The 22,406-nt window shown below is 46.3% G+C and overlaps 1 protein-coding gene across 3 annotated transcripts; it reads right to left on the bottom strand.

Moving 5' to 3' along the window:
* Window positions 1–934: 934 nt before the first annotated feature.
* Window positions 935–21,625, bottom strand: LOC136402988 (tubulin alpha-8 chain). Of its 3 annotated transcripts, none has more exons than XM_066381158.1 (6): window positions 21,444–21,574; window positions 14,566–14,741; window positions 10,586–10,808; window positions 8,940–9,088; window positions 4,375–5,055; window positions 935–1,246 (listed from the first exon to the last, which is right to left on the bottom strand). In XM_066381158.1, exons 3-6 carry the CDS (start codon window positions 10,611–10,613, stop codon window positions 953–955), a joined length of 1,152 nt encoding a protein of 383 aa, XP_066237255.1. In that variant the 5' UTR covers window positions 10,614–10,808; window positions 14,566–14,741; window positions 21,444–21,574; the 3' UTR covers window positions 935–952. The 3 variants fall into 3 exon arrangements, with proteins under 3 accessions (XP_066237255.1, XP_066237256.1, XP_066237254.1); XM_066381159.1 differs by lacking the exon at window positions 21,444–21,574 and adding an exon at window positions 21,368–21,398; XM_066381157.1 differs by lacking the exon at window positions 14,566–14,741 and having other exon boundaries at window positions 21,444–21,625.
* Window positions 21,626–22,406: the final 781 nt, after the last annotated feature.

The raw sequence follows: 22,406 nt of genomic DNA, 5'->3' as shown, positions 1-22,406 counted from the left end.
GGGAGGACTAGAGATAAGGTACATATGGATATAGAGTACAGTCGATATCCTGCTTAAAACCTCCCAATGCTTCTGCGTGTACTTAGAAACAATCTAAACTTCTTACCGTCATCTGTGAGACTGAGGCTGCTATGAGCCCTGCTTGGCTCCTGGGTCCTACTTCCATCTCCCACCGTGTCCAGGCACACCGACCTCCTTTCTGTTCTTCAGACACTCCACACTTGTTACCAAAAACGTGTTTTGCCCTATGCCCACATCCCTACTGCAGAACTCCCCATGATGCCTCTTTTCTTTGGCCAGGCCCCTATGGGGCCTTCTCTGACAACCAGGCACTTCTTGTCACCAGAGACGGATTTAATGGCAAGAGCAGTGGGCAAGAGCACCGGGTGCGCACCCTGGACCCAGCTTCTGAAGAGCCCTGCAAAACCCCAACTTGACACTTTTTTTCTAATGTAAGGGGCCCAATATTTTCTTCTACACCCAGGGCCTCAACCAACCTTAATCCCCCTCTGCTGTCACCACTGTCTGTTTACTGCCTATCACCTAACACTATCTGAAATTTCTCATTCATTCATTCGTGTCTGCCTTGTTTCTCACTAACTTGCCAGCTCTTAAGCCCAGATCTTTCTTCTTCCTAGTGTTTTAACTTCCCCACCAGCATGCTGTGTTTCTGGGTGGACACCACTTAATCTGGAATTTTAAATCCTAATTAGGCCTCATCACTCTAACTTGGCTTCACCTTAACCCAGAGAGAGTGACTCTCATTTTCTTTATTGACACAACGCTGTTTTTGACCAAGGGAGGATCTGACAGGGCACAGCATCCATTTTTCAGCCCAGTCACTGGCAGGTCCCAGTGTCAGACAGGGACCAGGCTAGAGCTGGGCGTGTCATCTATGTGCTTGGGGGGAGCAGCAAAAATAAAGAGACACAGCCAAGAGGAGCACATATATTTAAAATTCTTCCCCTTCATTTTCTTCTTCAAATGAATCAGTCCCCACTTCTTCATAATCCTTCTCCAGGGCAGCCAGGTCCTCCCTCGCCTCTGAAAATTCTCCTTCTTCCATTCCCTCTCCAACATACCAATGGACAAAGGCCCGCTTGGCGTACATGAGGTCAAACTTGTGGTCAAGGCGGGCCCAGGCTTCCGCAATCGCCGTGGTGTTGCTCAACATGCAGACTGCACGCTGGACTTTGGCCAGGTCCCCTCCTGGCACCACAGTGGGTGGCTGGTAGTTGATGCCCACCTGGGGAAGAGATAGAGAGAAGGAGCAAAAAAGAAGAGGCAGAAAAGCCAATGGATAACTCAAGATGGGGCAACTGCACAAAACGGTGCAGGTGCAGGACACAAGTGCAGCCCAGGAGTGGGACTGCAGGGCTGGGGGTGGGAAGAGGGGAGCAGGCGGTAGAAAGCAGGCAGGTAGAGAGAGATGAGCGCGGAGGAGAAAGTAAACGTGAGTGGTGTTGGGTACAAGCAAATTCAAGAAGAAGAACTGGGAAATCTAATGGCGAAGACAAGGAGAACAGGGCTGGTAACAGGAGTGTTTGTGGGGAGAGTCAAGCAAACAAAGGAGGGTACTGAATGAGACTGTTATTAAGGGGGAAGTGTACAGTACATATTTATCTCTAAAAGGGAATTAGGTTCCCTTTTGGAGGCAAATTAGTTTCTAGACTTGAAGTTATTATAATGTTTATTCTTTCCCAAATGGTCATCTGAAGTTCCTCTCAGTGATGCTGTCAATAAATTTAGGGAAATTTCTCTGCCAAGAGTGAAGACTGTTTGAAAGGTCATGGAGATATTCCAGTGCAATAAACAAAAAGATCCAGCCCTGGTTGGGTAGTTTAGTTAGTTAGAGCATTGTCTCCAGATGCCAAGATTGTAGGCTCGATCCCCAGTCAGGGCACATAGAATAATCAACATATGAATGCATAAATAAGTGGGACAACAAATCAATATCTCTCTCTGTTTCTCTCTCCCTCCTTCCTCTCTCTCTCTAAAAATCAATCAAGGCCCTGGTCGGTGGCTCAGTGGTAGAGCGTCAGCCTGGAATGTGGAAGTCCTGGGTTCGATTCCCAGTCAGAACACACAGGAGAAGCACCCAACTGTTTCTCCACCTTTCCACATCTTGCTTGTCTCTTTCTCATCTCCTCCCTTCCTGCAGCCATGGCTTGATTGGAATGAGTTGGCTCCGGGTGCTGAGGATGGCTTCATGGCTTGCACCTCCAGCACTAAAATTGGCTCTTATTGTAATGGAGCAAAGGTCCCAGATGGGTAGCATCACCCCCTAGTGGGCTTGCCAGGTGGATCCCAGTTGGGACACATGTGGGAGTCTCTCACTGCCTCCCGTCCTCCCACCAAAAAAATAAAAATAAATATATATTTTTAAAGATCCAAAAGGTCCTGGCAATGGTGTTAGTGTTATACAGGCCCTATGTCTCTAGGGAGTGAGGCTTCTTAGAAGAAAAGCAAGGACTCCATGCAACAAATTTTAGTTGAAACTCTTGCATGGATTGAGCCTATTTTTCAGTTCTGGTAGCATGGCAGGGTCCATCAAGCGAATCCAGCTCAATCTGATGGTGAGGCACAGCTAATATTAGAAATCTTCCTTTTCCCCACACACATATGAAACTAAAGCCAACCATAAGAACTATAGGAACCTGGCAAAAATCTAAGGTGACAGACTGTGGTAATATTTATGGCACACTGAGATCTATGGTGCCATCCAAAAATACCTCTTCTACCCACACCACCATACATTAATTGCCAATCTCTTAATTCATAGCTTTAAAATGCATGTCCCCTTGAGACATGGAGGAAGGAGTGGCAGCAGGCTATACAGCCAAGGTGGTAACCCATTAAGTGGATTTCTCTGCCATTCTTCTTGGACAAAAATGGCACCTTGGTGATAAAGGTGATGCTGAGACAGAAGCAAAGACCAAAAACAAGAAGGGAAAGGACAATGACTATGATGAACTCAGCTGCATTACATATTTTGCTAGAACTGGCCCTGACCAGCAACACCTTGTTGTGTGGAGCCAACTCTCCTTTGAACAACAGCATCACTTGACTTAAGTCAAGTGCCAGACAAGCACCCTTGCGAAGGATGAAAGAGCGGGAAGTTCAACAACACCCTCACCCGCAGTGTGTGTTGTTGTTCTGGAAAGCAGATCAAGACCCCGGCACTAGCTTATCTTTCTGGACAGAACCCCAAGAGTTTCAGCTTAAAATAAAGGAGAGGGAATGAAGAGGTATCTCCTTTTTGTTCATTTCCCTGCCATCCTCACATCTCATTTTTTCTTTTTTCTTATTATTTCCCCATTAGCATGTTTTGTTGTTTGTTTCCATTTGAAAGAGAAAAAAAAAACTGCATTTTTTGTAAGGTTTTTGACTGTTTTCACAAGAATGACCAGAACTGACAAAAAAAATAGGCATAGTCTAGGGAAAAAGAGATTGTTTATAGCTAGGAGTAGAGCAGTAAGGAAAAATGCTACACTCCTTACTCAACAGATCAGCTGGGCCAGAGCTTCATGGGCAAATGGGTCAACCAAGAGGCTGGCACACAGTGCCTTTTTCTTTGTAAGTCCCACCAGGGAAAAACTGAGACGTGCTTGCCACTGTCTCCAGTCTGGTGCTCAGCAACCTCTGAATTATTGAAAACCTGACTGGGTGGTACTAATTAATATAAATGGTGCTAGCTGTTTTGATGATAGCATCTGATTAAAGGCCATGGAGCACAGGGCACAGTGATCAACCAGTTCACATGATCAGAGTCAGAGGCATGCCCTGCTGGCGCAGCTCAAAGGGGCAATTTCATCAACATTCCATATTCAACGAGCCCTGAGATCCAGAGCTCCTCCCTGGATATTCTACTTCTCCCCATGAATATTTATCTTTTCACAATAAATTAGGAGAATACTTCTTTTGTTAAAAGAAGGGAATTACACCTCTCTGGCAACTTGAGTAATTTGGTTAACTCTATTTTTCTAATCTATTGTCAGATCACAGCTACCTCCACCCCTTTATCCTGTGTACCCTACTTGCCCACACAGCTTCTTTCTGGCCTGTCCACTCCTCCTATGAAAGAAACATCCTTTTCTACCTGACCATTGAGATGTTTACAGATCTCTCCCTTTCTTTCAATAATCTTTTCAAATAAATTCTCCCCTTTCCTAAAATAAATAAAAGAATGAGTGAATGAAATTAATGTTACACTTGGCTTACGCCCCTCTTCCCATATCATTCCATAAAGCCTGACGCCTATGGAACTGCACATCAGTCCCATACCCTGGAGTTTACATAGCTTTTTCCCCGTCCTTGGTAATTCACCTCTGTCTCTCTAGTTGTCTATCTCCTTCCTAAGTCATCAGCTCTTACCTTGAAGCCTGTGGGACACCAGTCTACAAACTGGATGGTCCTCTTGGTCTTGATGGCAGCAATGGCGACATTCACATCCTTGGGTACCACATCCCCACGGTAAAGCATGCAGCAGGCCATGTACTTGCCATGTCTTGGGTCACACTTCACCATCTGGTTGTTGGGCTCAAAGCAGGAGCTGGTTATCTCAGCAACGGAGAGTTGTTCGTGATAAGCTTTCTCAGCAGAGATGATGGGTGCATAGGTGACCAGCGGGAAGTGGATGCGGGGGTAGGGCACCAGGTTAGTCTGGAACTCAGTGAGGTCCACATTGAGGGCCCCATCAAAGCGGAGAGAAGCTGTGATGGAGGACACAATCTGGCTGATGAGGCGGTTAAGGTTGGTATAGGTGGGGCGCTCGATGTCTAGGTTCCTGCGGCAGATGTCATAGATGGCTTCATTGTCTACCATGAAAGCACAATCTGAGTGTTCCAGTGTGGTGTGGGTGGTTAAGATGGAGTTGTAGGGCTCAACCACTGCAGTGGAGACCTGGGGGGCTGGGTAGATAGCAAACTCTAGCTTGGACTTTTTGCCATAATCCAGGGAGAGGCGTTCCATCAGCAGAGAAGTGAAGCCAGAGCCAGTGCCCCCACCAAAACTGTGGAAGATCAGGAAGCCTTGCAAGCCAGAGCAGGCATCTGTCTTGGGAGAGTAAGACATGAGAGGAAACCATGAAGACAAGCTTCCAATAATACTCTTGTGAGGACAGAGGAAGGCAACCCTTCTGCTGCCCCATTCCATCCCTCAACATTTTTATGTGGGTGAAATCAAAACAGCCTTGAAAGAGTAAGGAGACACATCTTAGGACTCACCTTGGGAGAACTAGCTAAAATATTAGGCAGCAAATTGTACATGCATATGCCTCTGGGTGCATGAAGGTTCCAGTCCAGTGGCTTTGAACCAGGAACGAGAGTTTCAGAACTACAGTGGTTAATGACTATGGACTTTGAGAGCCCCCAACTCCTTGCCCACATCGCCTATCCTCATCATTTGATTTTTGTGGAAACGGCTGACCTACACATTTCAGCCCAACCTTGGAAGGTGGCCCAGGGAAACAATTTCAGAAATATAAATTGTTGGGGACCAAAAATCAAACAGAGTATTTTGCAGTTTGGATATCTAGGGGACAGAAGTGTTGGGCCCAACCGCCTAATTAAGTTAACAAAGGGCTGTGCTTCTCTGCTCTTTCTGCCAGCCCCTATTCCCCAGAAGGATTAGAAACATGTTTCTTCTTGGTGTAAAGTCAGATTGACTACTATGCTGGGGGTTGTCTTTGAGTAGCCTTGGAAACGTCATTGAATTGCTAATGGCCCACATTACCCACGAATAAAGACGGATGTCTTTCTGAGGGCAGCCATGTTTCGGCAGCAGAACAGCCGTTGGCAAGCCATGGCATCCTCCCAAACCCATCTTGTATGTATATATCTTTAAGTCTCTCTCTATCTTTAATTCAATTTCGTACCTTTTCCTGCTCGGGACCCTGGAATATACTCATCGTGGCTGGGCTGTGGCAATAAATGGAGTCAGAGAACCTGAATTTTAATCAATTTTCTATTTCCCAGTTGCAAACTTTGAACAAGTTATTGAACCTCTCCAGACTTCTGTTGCTTCTTAGTTAAAGTGGGACAATAAAAAATATACTACATCTATACGTCTGATAAGGGGTTAATAACCAAAATTTATAAAGAACTTGTAAATCTCAATACCAGGAAGACAAACATTCCAATCAAAAAATGGGAAAAAGAAATGAATAGACACTTCTCCAAAGAGGACATATAGATGGCCAATAGGCATATGAAAAAATGCTCAACATCACTGATCACTAGAAAAATGCAAATTAAAATCACAATGAGATATCACCTCACACCAGTCAGAATGGCGCTCATCAACAAAACAACACAGAATAAGTGCTGGTGAGGATGTGGAGAAAAGGGAACCCTCCTGCACTGCTGGTGGGAATGCAGACTGGTACAGCCACTGTGGAAAACAGTATGGAGATTCCTCAAGAAATTAAAAATCAAACTGCCTTTTGACCTAGCTATACTTTTAGGAATATACCCCAAGAACACCATAGCACTGTTTGAAAAGAAGAAATGCAACCCCATGTTTATGGCAGCATTGTTCACAATAGCGAAGATCTGGAAACAGCCCAAGTGTCTGTCAGCAGACGAGTGGATTAAAAAGCTTTGGTACATATATACTATGGAACACTACTCAGCCATAAGAAATGATGACATCAGATCATTTACAACAACATGGATGGAGCTTGATAACATTATACAGAGTGAAATAAGTAAATCAGAAAAAACTAAGAAGTATATGATTCCATACATAGGTGGGACATAAAAATGAGACTCAGAGACATGGACAAGAGTGTGGGGGTTACAGGGTGGGGGAGGGGAGGGGCACAAAGAAAACCAATTAGAAGGTGACGGAAGACAATTGAACTTTGGGTGATGGGAATGCAGCATAATCAAATGTCAAAATAACTAGAGATGTTTTCTCTGAACATCATGTACCCTGATTTATCAATATCACCCCATTAAAATTAATTTAAAAATATATAGAGTTAAAAAGAAAGAATTGTTCTTCCTTGGCCTCCTGAATTTCAGCATAAATCAGACAAGGATAACAGAAGAATACGGACACTATTGCAAAATATTCCCCAGGCTTATTAGTCAGTGCAGTGCCACAGGCTGGTCATCTCGGACTGGTCCATGCCCTGAGGCAGTACTTTCCGTCTCTTCTGCTTTATTGCAGGGGCCTCAGCCACTGGGTAGGGTACCAGGATGAGAATCGGTGACTAGCAAGTGAAGGAAACAGATGGCACATCCAAAGTAGAAAGATTCAAGGACACTTTTATCAAGGCATTGTTCCCAGGCAGGGCAGTGTGTGGTTATGGGGACTCCCAAGTTGAGGGTCTTTTGGTGAAGGCTGGTTTGAGAAAGCCTTAAGCTTTGGTTGGGGAAAAGCCAGCCACAGGGCATTCTAACTCTTCTGCCAATCAGCTCCCTGTGCCTGCTGGGCCAGTGGGGTCCCCACAGATGACTGGCTAAGCCATCATTCTCTGAGTGGAGCACACAGCTTGTACTGGCAACAAGCCTCTAAGGAAAGATTTCTTCACCAGCCAGTGCTTGATTCCTGTGACTGGGTGTTAGGTCATGTTTTTGGTATTAATAAAAAAATTCTTTAAAAAAAATATACTACAGGCCCTGGCTGATTGGCTCAGTGGTAGAGCGTTGGCCTGGCGAGCAGGAGTCCCGGGTTCAATTCCCAGCCAGGGCACACAGGAGAAGCACCCATCTGCTTCTCCACCCCTCCCCCTCTCCTTCTTCTCTGTCTCTCTCTTCCCCTCCCACAGCCAGGGCTCCACTGGAGCAGAGTTGGCCCGGGCACTGGGGGTGGCTCTATGGCCTCTGCCTCGGGTGCTAGAATGGCTCTGGTCGTGACAGAGCGACGCCCCAGATGGGCAGAGCATCGCCCCCTGGTGGGCGTGCCAGATGGATCCCGGTCGGGCACATGCGGGAGTCTGTCTGACTGCCTCTCCGTTTCCAACTTCAGAAAAATACCAAAGAAAAAAATATATATATATACTACATCTTATAAGGTTATTGTGACAATTAAGTGAGATAGCATAATATGCTGAGCAAGAGCTTGATATGCACTAAGCACTCAATGTTAGCTCTTACCAGAATGAAGAGAATTCATAGAGTAACAGAACTTTCCCATTGGGTGTGATCTATGATTATTCAGTCCAGTGGCTTTGAACTTTTTGGGATCAGACAGCTTTGAGACTGATGACCATTACGGCCCCTTCTCTAAACTGAAAAAGTGGTCATAAAAAAATTCAGCATCCTTAGTTCCCAAGTAAAGAAGCCCTGATCAAGTTTCACCTTTTTCATTGTACAGATAAGAAAATGGGGGCTCAAGTAGATAAGGACCTCTCTGCAACTAGATCTTTCTAGTTGAACCAACCTGATTTAATCCTAAATCTGCCTCTTTCAATCTGTGTGACCTGGACTAAGTTATTGAACCACTCTGGCCTTCAATTTCTTCAGCTATAAAGTATAGGGAAGCAACTTCCTTCATATTATTATTAAGGAGATTAAATTAAGGTATATATTTAACCAACATTCACAATGGCATTTGTAAGTGCTGAAATGCATCAATAATCACTACCTCTACCTCCTCTCTTCCCAGTTCAATGCTTTGTTAACCTATGCTCCCAACAAGCAAAGTGCTTAGCCTTCCTTTGGCCTGGAATTTCCCCCAGACACTACCACAGAGTATCAGTAAGTATCAACAGGGCATCAGCCAGTAGGGTAGTCCATGATGTCCAGGCAGAGGGAAGGGCACCATCCCTATAAGTGTTTCTTACAGAACATAAGCAGAAATGACCAAATCATAGGGGCTCTACCCTGTAGCCAGGGGCCATGTGCCTCTATCCATTCTGCTCAGTGAGGTATGAGTCTAAGCCTGTCCACGTTAGCCTGGCTCACCCATCCCCTGTCCCTGTTAACACTTACCAACTTCCTTATGCGGTCCAGCACCAGGTCAATGCTCTCCTTGCCCACTGTGTAGTGGCCCCGGGCATAGTTGTTGGCTGCATCCTCCTTTCCTGTAATCAGCTGCTCTGGATGGAACAGCTGGCGGTAGGTTCCTGCTCGAATCTCATCTACCAAGGGAAGAGGATCATCGGGTCTTACCATCTTCTTTCTCATTGGAATACCACACAACACCCTTCTGGGTCTCCACCTCCCCTACCTGTAAATCTCTACTGAGATGAAGTCAGACAACCCTATAACAAATCTGCAAAAGGCTAAGATAATTCCAAGTTTACATAGGCACTAAAATAATCAGAAGCCAGTGACTCAAGCAGAGGATGAGAAGCCAGCTGCTGTACTGGCTGGAGCTTAGGAAAGCCTTCGATGTACAAGCTTACCAAACTCTCAAGTTGATCACCACTCCTTCCTGCTACCTTGACCCCTCAAGGCTTCCCTTTTATATTTTCTTTCATGCTGCAAAGTCCCCCCCCCCTGCCCCCGCCAAACTTAGATGCAATTTCACTTGCATTAAAATATTCTAGGAACACAGAGAAAGATTCAGGGTAATCTGGCCAGTTCCTAGGCTCTCCCAGGAATAGCACCCCCACCAACCTCCATCTCAAGGTGGTGATAATACATGTCAGGCATTAGGATGCTTTAGAATGGCGTTGAAGCAAAGCTATGCTGCAGGTTCTAGAGGAGCAGGCACCTTAGAAGGCTGTCATGAGGCAGGCTCTGCTCAACTCTAAGCAACCACACGAAGTGGATGCATGGCAGGCCAGATGCACCAGGCCCCAACTACACACCCTCTTCCCTTCAGAGATCTCATACTGACCCAGAGAAAGCACCCATTTGCATGGTGGCCTGGGAAGGTGATCTGCACTTTTCATATTTGTACAAAGTACCCAAGGGCTGGAGTCCTGGCGTCTGCTGTGCCTAGAAATTAGTGTTCAGGCCTTACAGACATCTTCCCAGACATCTCTGTGACACTTATCCGTACGCTGCTTGTAAGCCAGCCTTGGAGCTGAGGAAATCCTGATGTTGAGCTGAGGACTGACACGGGTCAGATGCAGGGAAGTGGTGCTTGGCGAGGAGGGCTCAAAGAAGACCTGAAATCTTGTTTTCTAAGATCCAAATGAGGTTCGTGCTAGGACTACACTATTCTCTGGCAGTAAGAGAATATGCCTTCTATTACTCCTTTTTGTGTGCCAGACTCTGCAAGGTTATATCAGACCTCTGAGAATAAGATGCAATTATTATAGAATCAGAAACCTAGACTGAGAAATTGACTACCAGTATTTGGGGATTTCTTATAATATTGAAAATCATTTGTAATTTTAACCCTTAGTATATTGTAAACAATCTTGACAGTTTCATCTGTCTCCACAGATTTAAGCAGAGGTCATGCTGTTGGCACAGTTTAGAGCTGTAATGGGAAAGCAGAGTCCTGACTCCTACTGTGAGCTCCCCAAGACTGGAGAATTCAAGGAGCTGACAGTAGTCACAGAGGGTAGAAGGGCACTAACTAAGCCACTCCTTCTCTCCAGTTAGAGAGCTTCCTGAGAATCACAGACAAAGCCTCATATCTCATGTTGCTTTCTGTGGAGAGGGCCCCCGCCCGTACTCACCTACCACAGTAGGCTCCAGGTCCACCATGACTGCCCGGGGCACATGTTTGCCATTGCTGGTCTCATTGAAAAAGGTGGTGAATGAGTCGTCATCATTGATCTTACTGGCCTGGGCACCAAAGGTGCCATTTGCCTGAATGCCATGTTCCAGGCAGAAGAGCTCCCAGCAGGCATTGCCAATCTGAACTCCTGCTTGACCCACATGAACTGATATGCATTCCCTCTGTCGGGAGAGTGCAGAATCACAGTCAGATAGCCCCGGAACCCAGCCACGTCTCTGTCCTATCTCCCTCTGTGTCTGAGGATTTGTCTCTCCTGGCATTCAACTCATCCCCCAGCCACGCCATCCCAGAACCAGGTTCTGAAGGGTCTCAGGTGTCTGAGCGCCATGGCATCTGAACCAAGAATCAGCTCTGAAGCACAACCACTTTGTGGTTTCTCTAAAGACTGCTTTCCAGGGTTAATCCTTTTGTACCAAGAAAAGGAAAAGGGAAGCACCTGCACAAACAAAACATAAACCATGAGACGCCTATACTAATGAGGATGCCAAAGAAACAAAGAGTGGTAACAGCAGAAACTACCCTTAAATTCACTAACGCACACACTGGTAGCATTCATACTCATGCTAATCCCTGACTTTCCTAGAGGACAGGCGCAAGCGTGTGTGCACACACACACACATGCATGCACAGTCTCAGAATATCATAGAGCAGATAAAAACTTATGAAAGGCATATGCTTTGGAAGTATGTATCATGAGTGTAGCTAGTGCTCTGGTTACAAATGCAGGAATATGAAAGGGTTGTTACTTGAAGAGCCTGGACTCAAATTCTGGCATCAAAGACTCTCGACTGGTACTGTACACTAAAGTGGCTCCGGCTCTAGGGCTGTTGATTACTGGGAATGCAGCTTGTCTAAACTGACATGTTTATAAATGTCAAACACACATTGGGTTTCAAAACCTAGTATGAAAAAGAGGGCAAAATACCTCATTCATAGCTTTTATATTGATTGCATGTTAAAATATGTTGGATATACTGAGTTGAATAAAATGGACTAATTGATTAACAAAAAAATAAAGGGTTGGGCATCAGACTGGGATGCGGAGGACCCAGGTTCAAGATCCTTTGGTCGCCAGCTTGAGCGCGGGCTCATCTGGTTTGAGCAAAAAGCTCACCAGCTTGAGCCCAAGGTTGCTGGCTTGAGCAAGGGGTTACTTGGTTTGCTGTAGTCCCACGGTCAAGGCACATATGAGAAAGCAATCAATGAACAAGTAAGGTGTTGCAACAAAAAACTGAAGATTGATGCTTCTCATCTCTCCATTTCTGTCTGTCTGTTCTTATCTATCCCTCTCTCTGACTCTCTCCCTGTCCCTGAAAATAAATAAATAAATAAATAAAGGGTTGGTACATCAGCACGGGAGAATTGGGAGCCTATACACTAGATTCTGCATAAACTCTGAGAAGTTGGGAAGTTTCTTTATAGCAACCATAATAACCGGCTCCCTTGCCTATTTCAGGCCAAGTGTTAAATAAAGCTGACCTTTGGAGTGTCCTTGTGTCTGTGTTACTCTGATGTGACCTGACTGGTCCTGGCACTAGCAGCTTAGGAAGGGGTGCGGGGGCTGTGTGTGAGAGATGTGTGTGAATAGAAACTAACCACGGGATTTTGCTGGGAGGAGTGCCTCACCTGGCTCTCACGCCTACCTGTGGGGAATCAGAGACCAGTACAAGGTGACTCTGTGCCCACAACTCCCACCAGAGCCCAGCAGGGAAGCATGTGCCTTGTCTGTGGGTTTCTATTCTTATCCATGACCCTACCTGGCACTTTCCAGCTCCAGGTAACCCGAGCCAGGAAAAGATCCCCAAAGCGCATGGCTGGGCAGGAAGCACATTGAGCACAGGGCGGAGATAAGGGCTACTGGGAGCTTGACAGTGCTGTAGGCATGCGAGCAGGTGGCTTCTCTGAGTCACAGCTCAAAGGGTCAGAGACATCAGGACTCGTTGCCCCCTAATTCAGTTTTCAACTAAACACCAACTCTACACCGGTCTCTGTGCTGTGGCCTTCAGAGAGGACAGAGCCAGGACTACACCCAGTTGTATTTCCATGGTCCTGGTGTCCAGGGAAGGGCTTCCCTCACAAGGTTGTCCACATCCCTGGGTTTGAATCTTGCCATGTTAACTTACTTGCTATGTGGTGTGACCTTGGCTGAGTTACTTAACTTCCCCTTTTCTGAAAATTATAACTTAGCCATGACTCTTGTTGTCATCTTTACCAATATCAATTTATTATTCTACCTTGTAGCTTTATTCTCTACTTGGAAGGAACACCTATAGAAAGACAGAGACCTTGGGTCCCATTCCACTCACCTTTATTGTAAAGTCTATTTTCTGTCTTTACCTTCGGACTGAACTATGGCCTAAGATAGCAGTATCCCACACCCAAGAACTATTCACAACCATCACATTATCAGCCAAACTACATCTTTAGATCTAGCATGTACCGGTGGCTTCCTAAGGAGCCCCTCAAGCTGAGGGGACATTGGAAAAGCCTAAAAGAAGCCTTGTGCCACATCTCATCATTCTAGGTGACCACATCCTCTTGGTGCTGCCCCTTAGCCTCCGACCTGCTCTCTCACCAGCGCCACACCCCAACACCGTCCAGGCCCATCTGTGGGCTGCTTGGTGTCCAGTCAGCCCTTCCTTTGAAACACTCTGAGCCTGTTGGGCAAGGATGCCAGGATATCTCAAGAAGATCAAAGGTCATAAAAGCAAGAGTAAAGGATTTTAGGGATCTGAAAACTACCAACCTGGTGATATTCATATTTTTGGCCTCTTTTGATATGACTGTTAGTCTTACATTAATAAACATGCCAGTCGTCACTGACAAAAATTTCCCTCTCTCTCTCTCAGACATACAGACACACAAACACAGATACACCAGACTAAACACACAGACAGACAGACAGACACACACACACACACATACACACCATAAAGAGCTATTTTCCCTGTAAAACGAATTCACAAGAGCAACTGGAGGAATAAGATATACTCAGAAGTAACTGATATCTTCATAGGTGCTTCCAAAACCCCAAAGTGGGCACAGCAAACAAGGGAAAGGCAGATGTGTCTCCACACAGTCTCTCACTACTGGGACCAGGGTATGTATGCAATGAGCCCTGAAGGCACAGACGCAAACACAGACTGGAATGTTGTCCAAACGACTCAGAGAGCAGTGTGAAGGGGCTCCCACTACCGAAGAGGAAACACACTGAGCATCAAAAGGCAGACTATCTGACTGAAGCAGGACTGAAGCAGGACGTCCGTAAAAATCCACAGGTCCTTAATGTTGAAAAAAAAAAGCCTGAAATCAAACTCATTTGTCCCCATCCAAATAGCCTTGTTGGTGAGAGAAAGTTCTCTTTAAAAGAAACAAGAACAACAACAACAAAAAAAAACGGAGTGTCAGCTATTCAATGTAAAAGGAATAAGATATTAAGAAATAGTCCCATATTACAGTTTCTAGTTACTAATTGATTTGAACAAGGATGTCAACACCAGGAAGTGAAAGGTTGATGGGAAGGTGGCTATTCACATACAGCCAAAGACTCACAGTTACCTACAGGTCACAGAGGGGTAAAAGTAGGCACAGTGGTCACCAGCCTAACACTGAGGCCAAGTTTAACACTGCTAATAGTGAGAAAACCAACCATTAAGGACCTTCTGGCGTGACAGAATGTGACATACATAGCACCACCCAAGAGGGATTCTTGTCAGAAATACTTGGCCTTTAATCCTTTAAACCTTTAGATTTAGCTTCCATTTTATGGAAAACACAGGGATCAGAGAGAAAAGTGACATCACAAGAAAACCATAAAATCCAGAAAGTAGAACATTCTACATGGAAATTGATCCAATCTTTTAATTCATAAAAAATAAAGGTGATATCAAAAGAAGCTTATGAAGTGTAATATCTTACACGTATGTGAAATTTGAATTCTGGTTTCAACAAATCAAAACCTTTGAGCTCTTGCCAGAGAGCTCGGTTGCTTAGAGCATCATCCAGAAGCACAGAGGTCGCCAGTTCAATCCCCGGTCAGAGCACACATAGGAACAGATTGATGTTCCTGTTTCTCTCATTCCCTTCTTCTCTCACTAAAATCAATTTTTAAAAAAGAAGAAGAAAGAAAACATTTTGAAGACAAACAGAGAAATTGATTAATTTTGTTAAGCATGATAATGAAAATTCAGTTAAGCATGAAAATGTCATTATTTGAGTCACTTTTGCAGCACTTGTGGTAAAATGTCATGATACTTACATTTTACTTTAAAATATTTCAACAAACACAACAGGTAAATATACCAGAAAATAACTACCTGTATTACTCAATATAGATAATGGATTTATATACTACTATATTTTTCTGAGGGTTTAAAGTTTTTCAAACAAAAAACAACTGAAGAAGGGAAATAGAGGGAGAGTAGAGGTAAGGACTTGACTCATCATTACCCTGTCCCATTGCTCTCAGTCATTTACTCAACCAACATTTACTAAGAGCCTCATTTGTCAGGGCAAATAAGAATGTTGACATTAAAAGTCCCATGAGCCCGCATGGAGCACTAAGATCAGAGGACCTGCTCAGCACCCCACCCGATTCGACACACATAGGACACAGGAGCAATCCAGAGCCCCTCCACGGGTCCCTGCAGCTCAGGCACCAGGCCAGCCCTCTCCAGTCACTCTGCCAGTCACCATTCCCAGCCTGCTGCCTGGAAGCTGTGCAGCAACAGATCCAGAGCTGGTGGCCTTGGGAGGTTGGCTGTCATGCCCAAGGACAGTCATCCAGCTGCCATAAACCAGGGATGCTGTGTTAGCTCAGACTGGTCAGGGTATCTGAGCTGGATTGGCCTCCTGGGTCACCAAATAGGACTCCATCCCCATCACTTTACAGATGAAGGAGCTGAGGCTCAGAAAGGTAAAGGAAAAGAGCCAGGATGTCACAGCTCTGTAGCCAAGGAGCCTGAACCGGAATCCAGGTCTCCTGACCCTGGTCTGAGTTATTCCCTTTGTACCACACAACCTCCTGCCTCACCTGCACTGGAACTTCAGCGCCCTTGGCTGTGCCCACAGCTACATCGGTGCAAGGCCGGGGCAGAACTTCAAACTGGAAAAAGCTCCAGTGCAGAAAGAAACTGAGAAGGGCTCATGGGCTCATGAGTATGCCTCTTTGAAAAGTAGGCCTTCTTTAATAGAATGAGGAGGTTGTTTCTCTGGAGTGGGTGGGGAGGCTGTAGGAGGGTGGAGACAGTGGTGGTGCAGGGCGGGCTCAGAGAGTGAGCTGGCCTGGCACAGGTATTTAAATCACATATTTGCTCATATTTTAGATTCCCCTCTCTAGCCAATCAGAGCTCACGCTTTTTTCTCTCTCAAGCTGTTTTTCTCTCTCAGTTCTATTTGGATCTGGGCTTGCAGAACTTAGACCAGTTCTGTGCTCGTGGGACCCTGTGAGGTAAAGGGGTTCCCTGTATGCGGCTGGAGCCTCCCTGCCCAGCAAAGCACAGGCTGCAGGTGAGGGAGATGCAGAGACCTAAGAGAGGAGTTCCTTCCTTCAAGAAAACCAGGATATTCCTCCCACTGACCTATTTCTGGGGTAACTGCAGACGTTACCTGACTCTGTCATTCCTCACGTTTACTGTGCTACTGCATGCAAAGAGTCAGTGAAAGGTACTGGGCTAACTTCTAGTCATCCTTCAGGTCTCTCACTAAAAGTCACTTCCTACAGGAAGTCTGGAAAACCACAAACCAACATACAGCCCCTCCCATGTTCTCCCCCAATCCCTGGCTTTCCTATCATTACACTTATCAAACCACTGGAGAGCGGCTTTGTTCCATCTTCTGACCTCCCTAGCAGAGGGAGGGAGCTCTGTGAGGGCAGGAGCCCTTGTTCACACATGGAATCCCCATCATTAAGTGAGGGCTTGAACATAGCAGTGCTCAGTGAACACAGATGGGGCTTACCTCTATTTCACAAGAAGAATGACCAGTGCCTAAGAGGCAATGGGAGTTCAAAGGAAAAAAAAAAAACAACTTCTGGCTTGGCTTCTTGGAGGAGGAATATTTGCAGAGACCTTGAAGAATTTAGATATGCCAACATGACCATTTCAGTTGGACTTAGGAGTGTGAACATGAGGCAGGAAAACATAGGGCAGGTCCTACAAACTGCACTACAGGCTCACGAAGGGCAGGTCTGTGCACCTACAACCATTATCTACAGGAAGAGCAGCCTACTGTTATTTCCCCATGCATAAGATGCTCCCATGTATAAGATGCACCCTAATTCTGGGGCCTGAAATTTGAAAAAAGAATGTGTTACATAAAGTTATTGAACTCAAGTTTTATTCATAAAATTCATACAATTCCTCATCACTGTCAGAACTTCCATTTGTTAGCTTGTCCTCATCTGTGCCTGATGACAAATCACTGTCTTCAACAATGAGTGCAAAAACAAGTGCGAAAAAGTGGGAAATGCAAGTAAAAAGAAAAGACTACATCCACTGTATAAGACGCACCCAGTTTTTAGACCCCAAATTTTGGGGGAAAAGGTGTGTCTTATACATGGGGAAATACATACGTTTTATAGACTGTCAGGAAAGAAGAAACTCTACAACCATACATAATTCTACTGCGAGAAATTTTTATAGGGTTTCAATCTGATATTATTTCTACTTTACTATTAGTCATTTCCTTTTGCTTTCTTCTCAAAGGACTAAAATCAGCTAATAACAGTCCTCTGTAGAAGAAGGTTTTGTAGCTTTAATAATCGTTTTGAGGTAGTATCACAAAACGATAAAACTGGCATCTTATCTAGGTAGGAACAGATGCACGCCAGGACTGTATGTCATGTGAAAACCTGAGACCAGTCCACACACCGTGACCACCCAGTGGCTTCAGGAAGCATATCATTAGAGCAAATTATTTCTAGTTGTCAGGCTGGGGTAATAAATCACCCACACTTTAGGATTTGGGTCAGAGATGCCATGGAAAACATAGCTCCAACAGTGTTACAGAGAGATAATTAAGGTGAGAACAAAGTGACCCATCAAAAATTGTTCAAATTATCTCTTCTCAAATCCCTTCAATTAGAGCATATCTGGAATAACTCAGAACTAAGACTAGATAGCAAAACAGAAACAGAAACAGCAAGGAGTCAGCTTAAATCTCATCAGTGAGTGAAGGTGGCCCTGCAGTCGGACAGCAGTAGGGGTGACACAGACCATGTTTAGGAATGGCAGGGCAAGCAGAGTCCCTGCAGGAGACCCTGTGATGTCAAAGGCCCTTGAGCTATAGCCGACACTGGGGGCAACTGCAGGAGCCAGTGAAGGAGTGTTAACAGTGCCCACACTGTTTCTCCGTTCTCTCCACAGCTCACTACCTGGGAGAAAACCTAACAGGAAGACACTGACTGACGGGGGAATGTCAAGGCTGCGGATGATGTCATCAGACATTGGTGGCCAAAGAGAAAAGGAACAGTTGGTCCACTTCCTCCCCTCAAGAGTGCCACATACTGCTAATCACCCTCTATCATTGGCTCTGTATGCAACAACTAGTTCCTCCTCAAAAATTTTTAACTTTTCATCTTCCTTTTGAGGTCACTCAGGAGTCCCCTTGGAAAGGACTCTCAGCATTAGCATTAATCAATCGTCTGTGGCCTGCGTCTGGCAACTTCCTATGAAAACGCACCAGTCCCTGAAAATGCACCCAGCACTTCTGCCCCAGCTGTGGCCTGGTGGAGCTCTGCCTGTCAGGCCTCTTCACTGCTCAGGGCCATATACTAGTGATCTCTACAAGAACCTGCATCTAGTGTTGGGGCTGGAGGAGTCATCAGTGCCCGGCAGTCCCTTGGAAATCTCAGGCAGTGCTCTGAGGTTAGAATGTAAGTACAGCCCTGTGGAGCTCAGCCACACCTGCCTACCCAGGGCTGGTTTGCAGAGGACTTCAGACACAGAAGCAGTTTCCATATTGCCCCCCCAGAACACTCTGCCTTTTAACTGCCCATTTTTGCAGGAGATGGGCTCTTCGTTGCCGTCTGATGCCTGTTTCCTCCCAAACCCCACTGGTGCTCCCCAGGCCAGCAGTAATGCAGCTAAGGAGGCTGTGTTGCCCATGATCTCACCTACCCCTAACCACATGCTTTCTCTGAACCCTGATATCATTGACATAGGCTTGGCTCAGGGACATCTGGCCAGGATTCTCCATTCCACTCCCCCAAAAAGTGTCAGAGTCTTTGTTCCCCGGAGAACTGCTTCTAGAGGGACACCGCAAGCAGATAGAAATGCTCAGTTATAAAGTCAGTTACAAATTTCTTAGCCAGAATCTATACAAATGCTGAACTTTATGATCCTGAAAACAGAAGCAGTCTCCACCCATGCCCCCGATCTTCATGAGGTCGAGTCCTTTCTGCAAGGGTGGAATTCTTGTGCTCTAGATTTATAGATGTTTCTTGCCTTTCAGGAACAAGTCAAAGAACTTTTTAAACTAGGTCTGTGAGTAGGAAAAAGGTCAATAAAAAGTGTTTTCCCATCAAGACAATGTTGCCTGTGCAATTAAATATTCTAAATAGAACCTGCTATACAAAAATCAATGTTTCAAAATAAATAAAAAATACTCTTTCAAAATAGTCAGCCATAAGTTTTCAGCTAAACACTCAAAATCTTTAGCACATTTAAATAAGATTTCACTGCTTAAAAATTATTTTTTTTTTGTATTTTTCTAAAGTTGAAAATGGGGAAGCAGTCAGACAGACTCCCACATGTGCCAGACCGGGATCCACCTGGCATGCCCACCAGGGGGCGATGCTCTGTTGCAACCAGAGCCATTCTAGCGCCTGAGGCAGAGGCCAAGGAGCCATCCCCAGCGCCCGGGCCAACTTTGCTCCACTGGAGCCTTGGCTGCAGGAGGGGAAGAGAGAGGCAGAGAAGAAGGAGAGGGGGAGGGGTGGAGAAGCAGATGGGTGCTTCTCCTGTGTGCCCTGGCCGGGAATTGAACCCAGGACTTTTGCACGCCAGGCCAACGCTCTACCACTGAGCCAACCAGGGCACTGCTTAAATTTTTGATTGTTCAGGTATTTTCAGAAACTTGCCTATTGAATACACATTGGCTCAGAGCTAGATTATGACCTTTGGCTCCCCTGTAAGCCTCCTTAGGCTCCACTCTGAGAGTCATTATGATGTTTAGGTAAAAATTAAAATATGCAAGAGAAAGCTCTTTGAAAATTATAAAGCACTAGCTAATGCTAGATATTATAAATATTAAATATAAAATCTTGACTATGTTGCCTAGGATTTGCTTTAAAATAACAGGGAGAGGAGGAAAGGAGAATCAATGAAGGAAGACTCATCACAAGAAGATACTTGTAGAAATTGAATGAGGCATATATAGGGGTTCATTACACCATTCTCCTCTTTTTGTATGTTTAAAATTCTGTATAATAAAAAGTTTAAAAGTAAAGTGAGGTAAAACCTTGCAAAATTGAATCATAACCCTTCTTCATATTGTAGGTGAGAAAAAAAACAGTCCAGAGAGGTTAAGTGATCTTCTTGAAGTCACACAGGTAGCTGCAGAGCCAGGATCCAAAATTCTGAACTCCCAGGCTGGGCTCCCTCTATGGTATGTGGGGCCTCTAGCCACCCTCTGGAATTGCCCACCTTCTTACATCTCCCAAGTGTGTCCAGGGAGCACGTTCAGAGAGGGTGCTGGAGAGGTAGAAAGCTGGAAACAGCAGAGCTGGGGCTAGAGCCAGAGGCTCTGGGCACTTCCCCCAGTGGGCAGAGGCCAGGGGAAGAAGGGAGGTTCTCTCTGGCCTGCTTTGCTGCTGACACCTGAACCAAGAGTGCCCAGAGAACCTGACCTTGCCCTGAGAGACATGCTTATTCTGACCCATCCCCCACTGAACCTTCACAACCCACCTCCCTACTGCTGAAATACCAGGAGACTCTGGGCTGCCAGGCAGTCACGGAGGTGACCGTACCCATCCCAGGTGTGGGGTGAGGTGAGGGATTGTAGAGGGTAGAACCAGGAGTGTAGAGAGGCCTCCTCCCGAGCAAGTAAGAGTAGGTCTGCAGAAGGACACAGATGGCGCGTGGGGGCCCTGGCCTTCAATGAACCGTGTAAGGCAGGGTAGGAGAGAAAACAAAAAGTCCAAGGTCCCCTGGCCTGCTGGAGGGAGAGATCTGTGTGCTGAGGTCCTTCTGACTGGCCGCTGGAAAAACTGGGGAGTTGGCACGTGTGCAAAATACCAGGGAAGCTGAGCGCTCTCAAGTTATAAGGGCCCCAAAGCAAGCCAGATGGTGGAGACAGGAAAGGAAAACTACGCCAAGCCTGGGGTAACTGTGCCACCCAAAGTCCCCTTTCACATTCTGGGACACTGCTCACTCTCCCAACCGCTGGCCCACCCGTCTGGAATCAAGGGCCTGCCCCTTCTCCCTCTATTCTGGTCCCTGAGCTGCCCATCTGGGACCCTCAGAATCTCCCTGTCCCGCACTGGGCTCCCCATACCCTCTCCCACTTCACCCATGTGCGCAAATCTGCATTAGGTCCCTCTGAGAGAAGATCTGCCCGAGGTCTATAGTCTCCCTCCGCAAAAAAAAACAAAACACAGTACTGGCACCAAGGTGTCTTACAACCGAGGGTGCAGACGCCCCCTCCACCTGCCTGAGCTGACACCCCCAGATGACTGAACTCTGCAGAGTTAAAGCGATGGATTTGTTACCCCCACACAGACCTGGCTCTCAACTGGGCGCCCGCCCCGGCCCCGGCCCGGTCCCGGTCCCGGCCCCGGCCCGGCGCGGCAGGCTCACCATCTCCGCTGTTCTCTTCTCTTCGCCGCTCGCCTCCTGGCTGGGCCTGTCCACCCCAACTGTTCCAGATACAGCCGCCTCCGCAGCTGCTTCACACAGGGCGGGAGGAGCTAGGGTCAGAGTGCTGGGCCAGCGGCTTCTCTTCAGCATCACAGTGCCAGGGAGGGGAGGAACCGGGCAGGTCACAGTGGCTCCTCCCCACCCCGAGGTTGGCCCCACCTGCCTCTCTGGCCAGCCTTGGCGCCTCCGTGCGCCTTGGGAGTGGCCTGGGAGCAGCCCTGTTACTAAGGAGCACTCCTCCACTTTGGGAGACAGGCCATCATTAATTATTCCAGCTCCTCAGGAAAGAAATGTAAAAATGCTGTTAGACAAAATATTCACCACTTGCCAAACTTTCATTGTCTTCGTGCCGCCAAACACTAGTTGCCACCAGGAAAAGGTAAGGTGCCTGGTTGGGGTCTGCTGACGGCATCTGCCTTCACCCCAGGCGACAGCAGGACTGGTGGGGGTGGTGCGGCGCTCACGAGTCCAGAGCAGGCTGCACACGCAGCTCTGTGGTTGCTGCTGTTCAGGAGGCCTTGAGCAAGCTGTGGCATTTCTGCTTTGGAAATCTGTTTCTACCCTCATCAAGTGCAACCTGGCCATTGGAGAGTTAAATGAGATAACACACATAAAGCAGGCACTCAACACTTTAGTTGCTCCTGTTTCTGTTACTTTATCAGGGTACATCACCACTCCACCATTATTTTCAAGTCTGTTTCTTGATCCATTTATCATCACTCTCTCTTCCTACTTTTACACCCAGACAGTACAGAATGATCCTAAGGTTCTGGCTGCCTCTTTGCCCAGAAAGAGGACCTTCTCTTGTGGTCACAAATGACATTGAACAGCAAAGGATTTCTCCTACCCTTCCTTTAGTTGGAGAGTGGTGGGGAGAACAAGGTTTGGCCTGAGTAAGAGCCC

This window comes from Saccopteryx leptura, chromosome 4 (genome assembly GCF_036850995.1).
Source record: "Saccopteryx leptura isolate mSacLep1 chromosome 4, mSacLep1_pri_phased_curated, whole genome shotgun sequence".
Taxonomy (NCBI): domain Eukaryota; kingdom Metazoa; phylum Chordata; class Mammalia; order Chiroptera; family Emballonuridae; genus Saccopteryx; species Saccopteryx leptura.
This window is presented reverse-complemented; position numbering and strand designations above follow the sequence as displayed.

Coding starts and splice junctions, on each gene's coding strand:
- LOC136402988 (XM_066381157.1), bottom strand. CDS start 21,593: ATGCTGAAGAGAAGCCGCTGGCCCAGCACTCTGACCCTAGCTCCTCCC. Junction 10,809..21,443: donor AGAAGAGAACAGCGGAGATG/GTGAGCCTGCCG, acceptor CTCTCCCGACAG/AGGGAATGCATATCAGTTCA. Junction 1,247..4,374: donor GGTGTCCCACAGGCTTCAAG/GTAAGAGCTGAT, acceptor TCTCTTCCCCAG/GTGGGCATCAACTACCAGCC.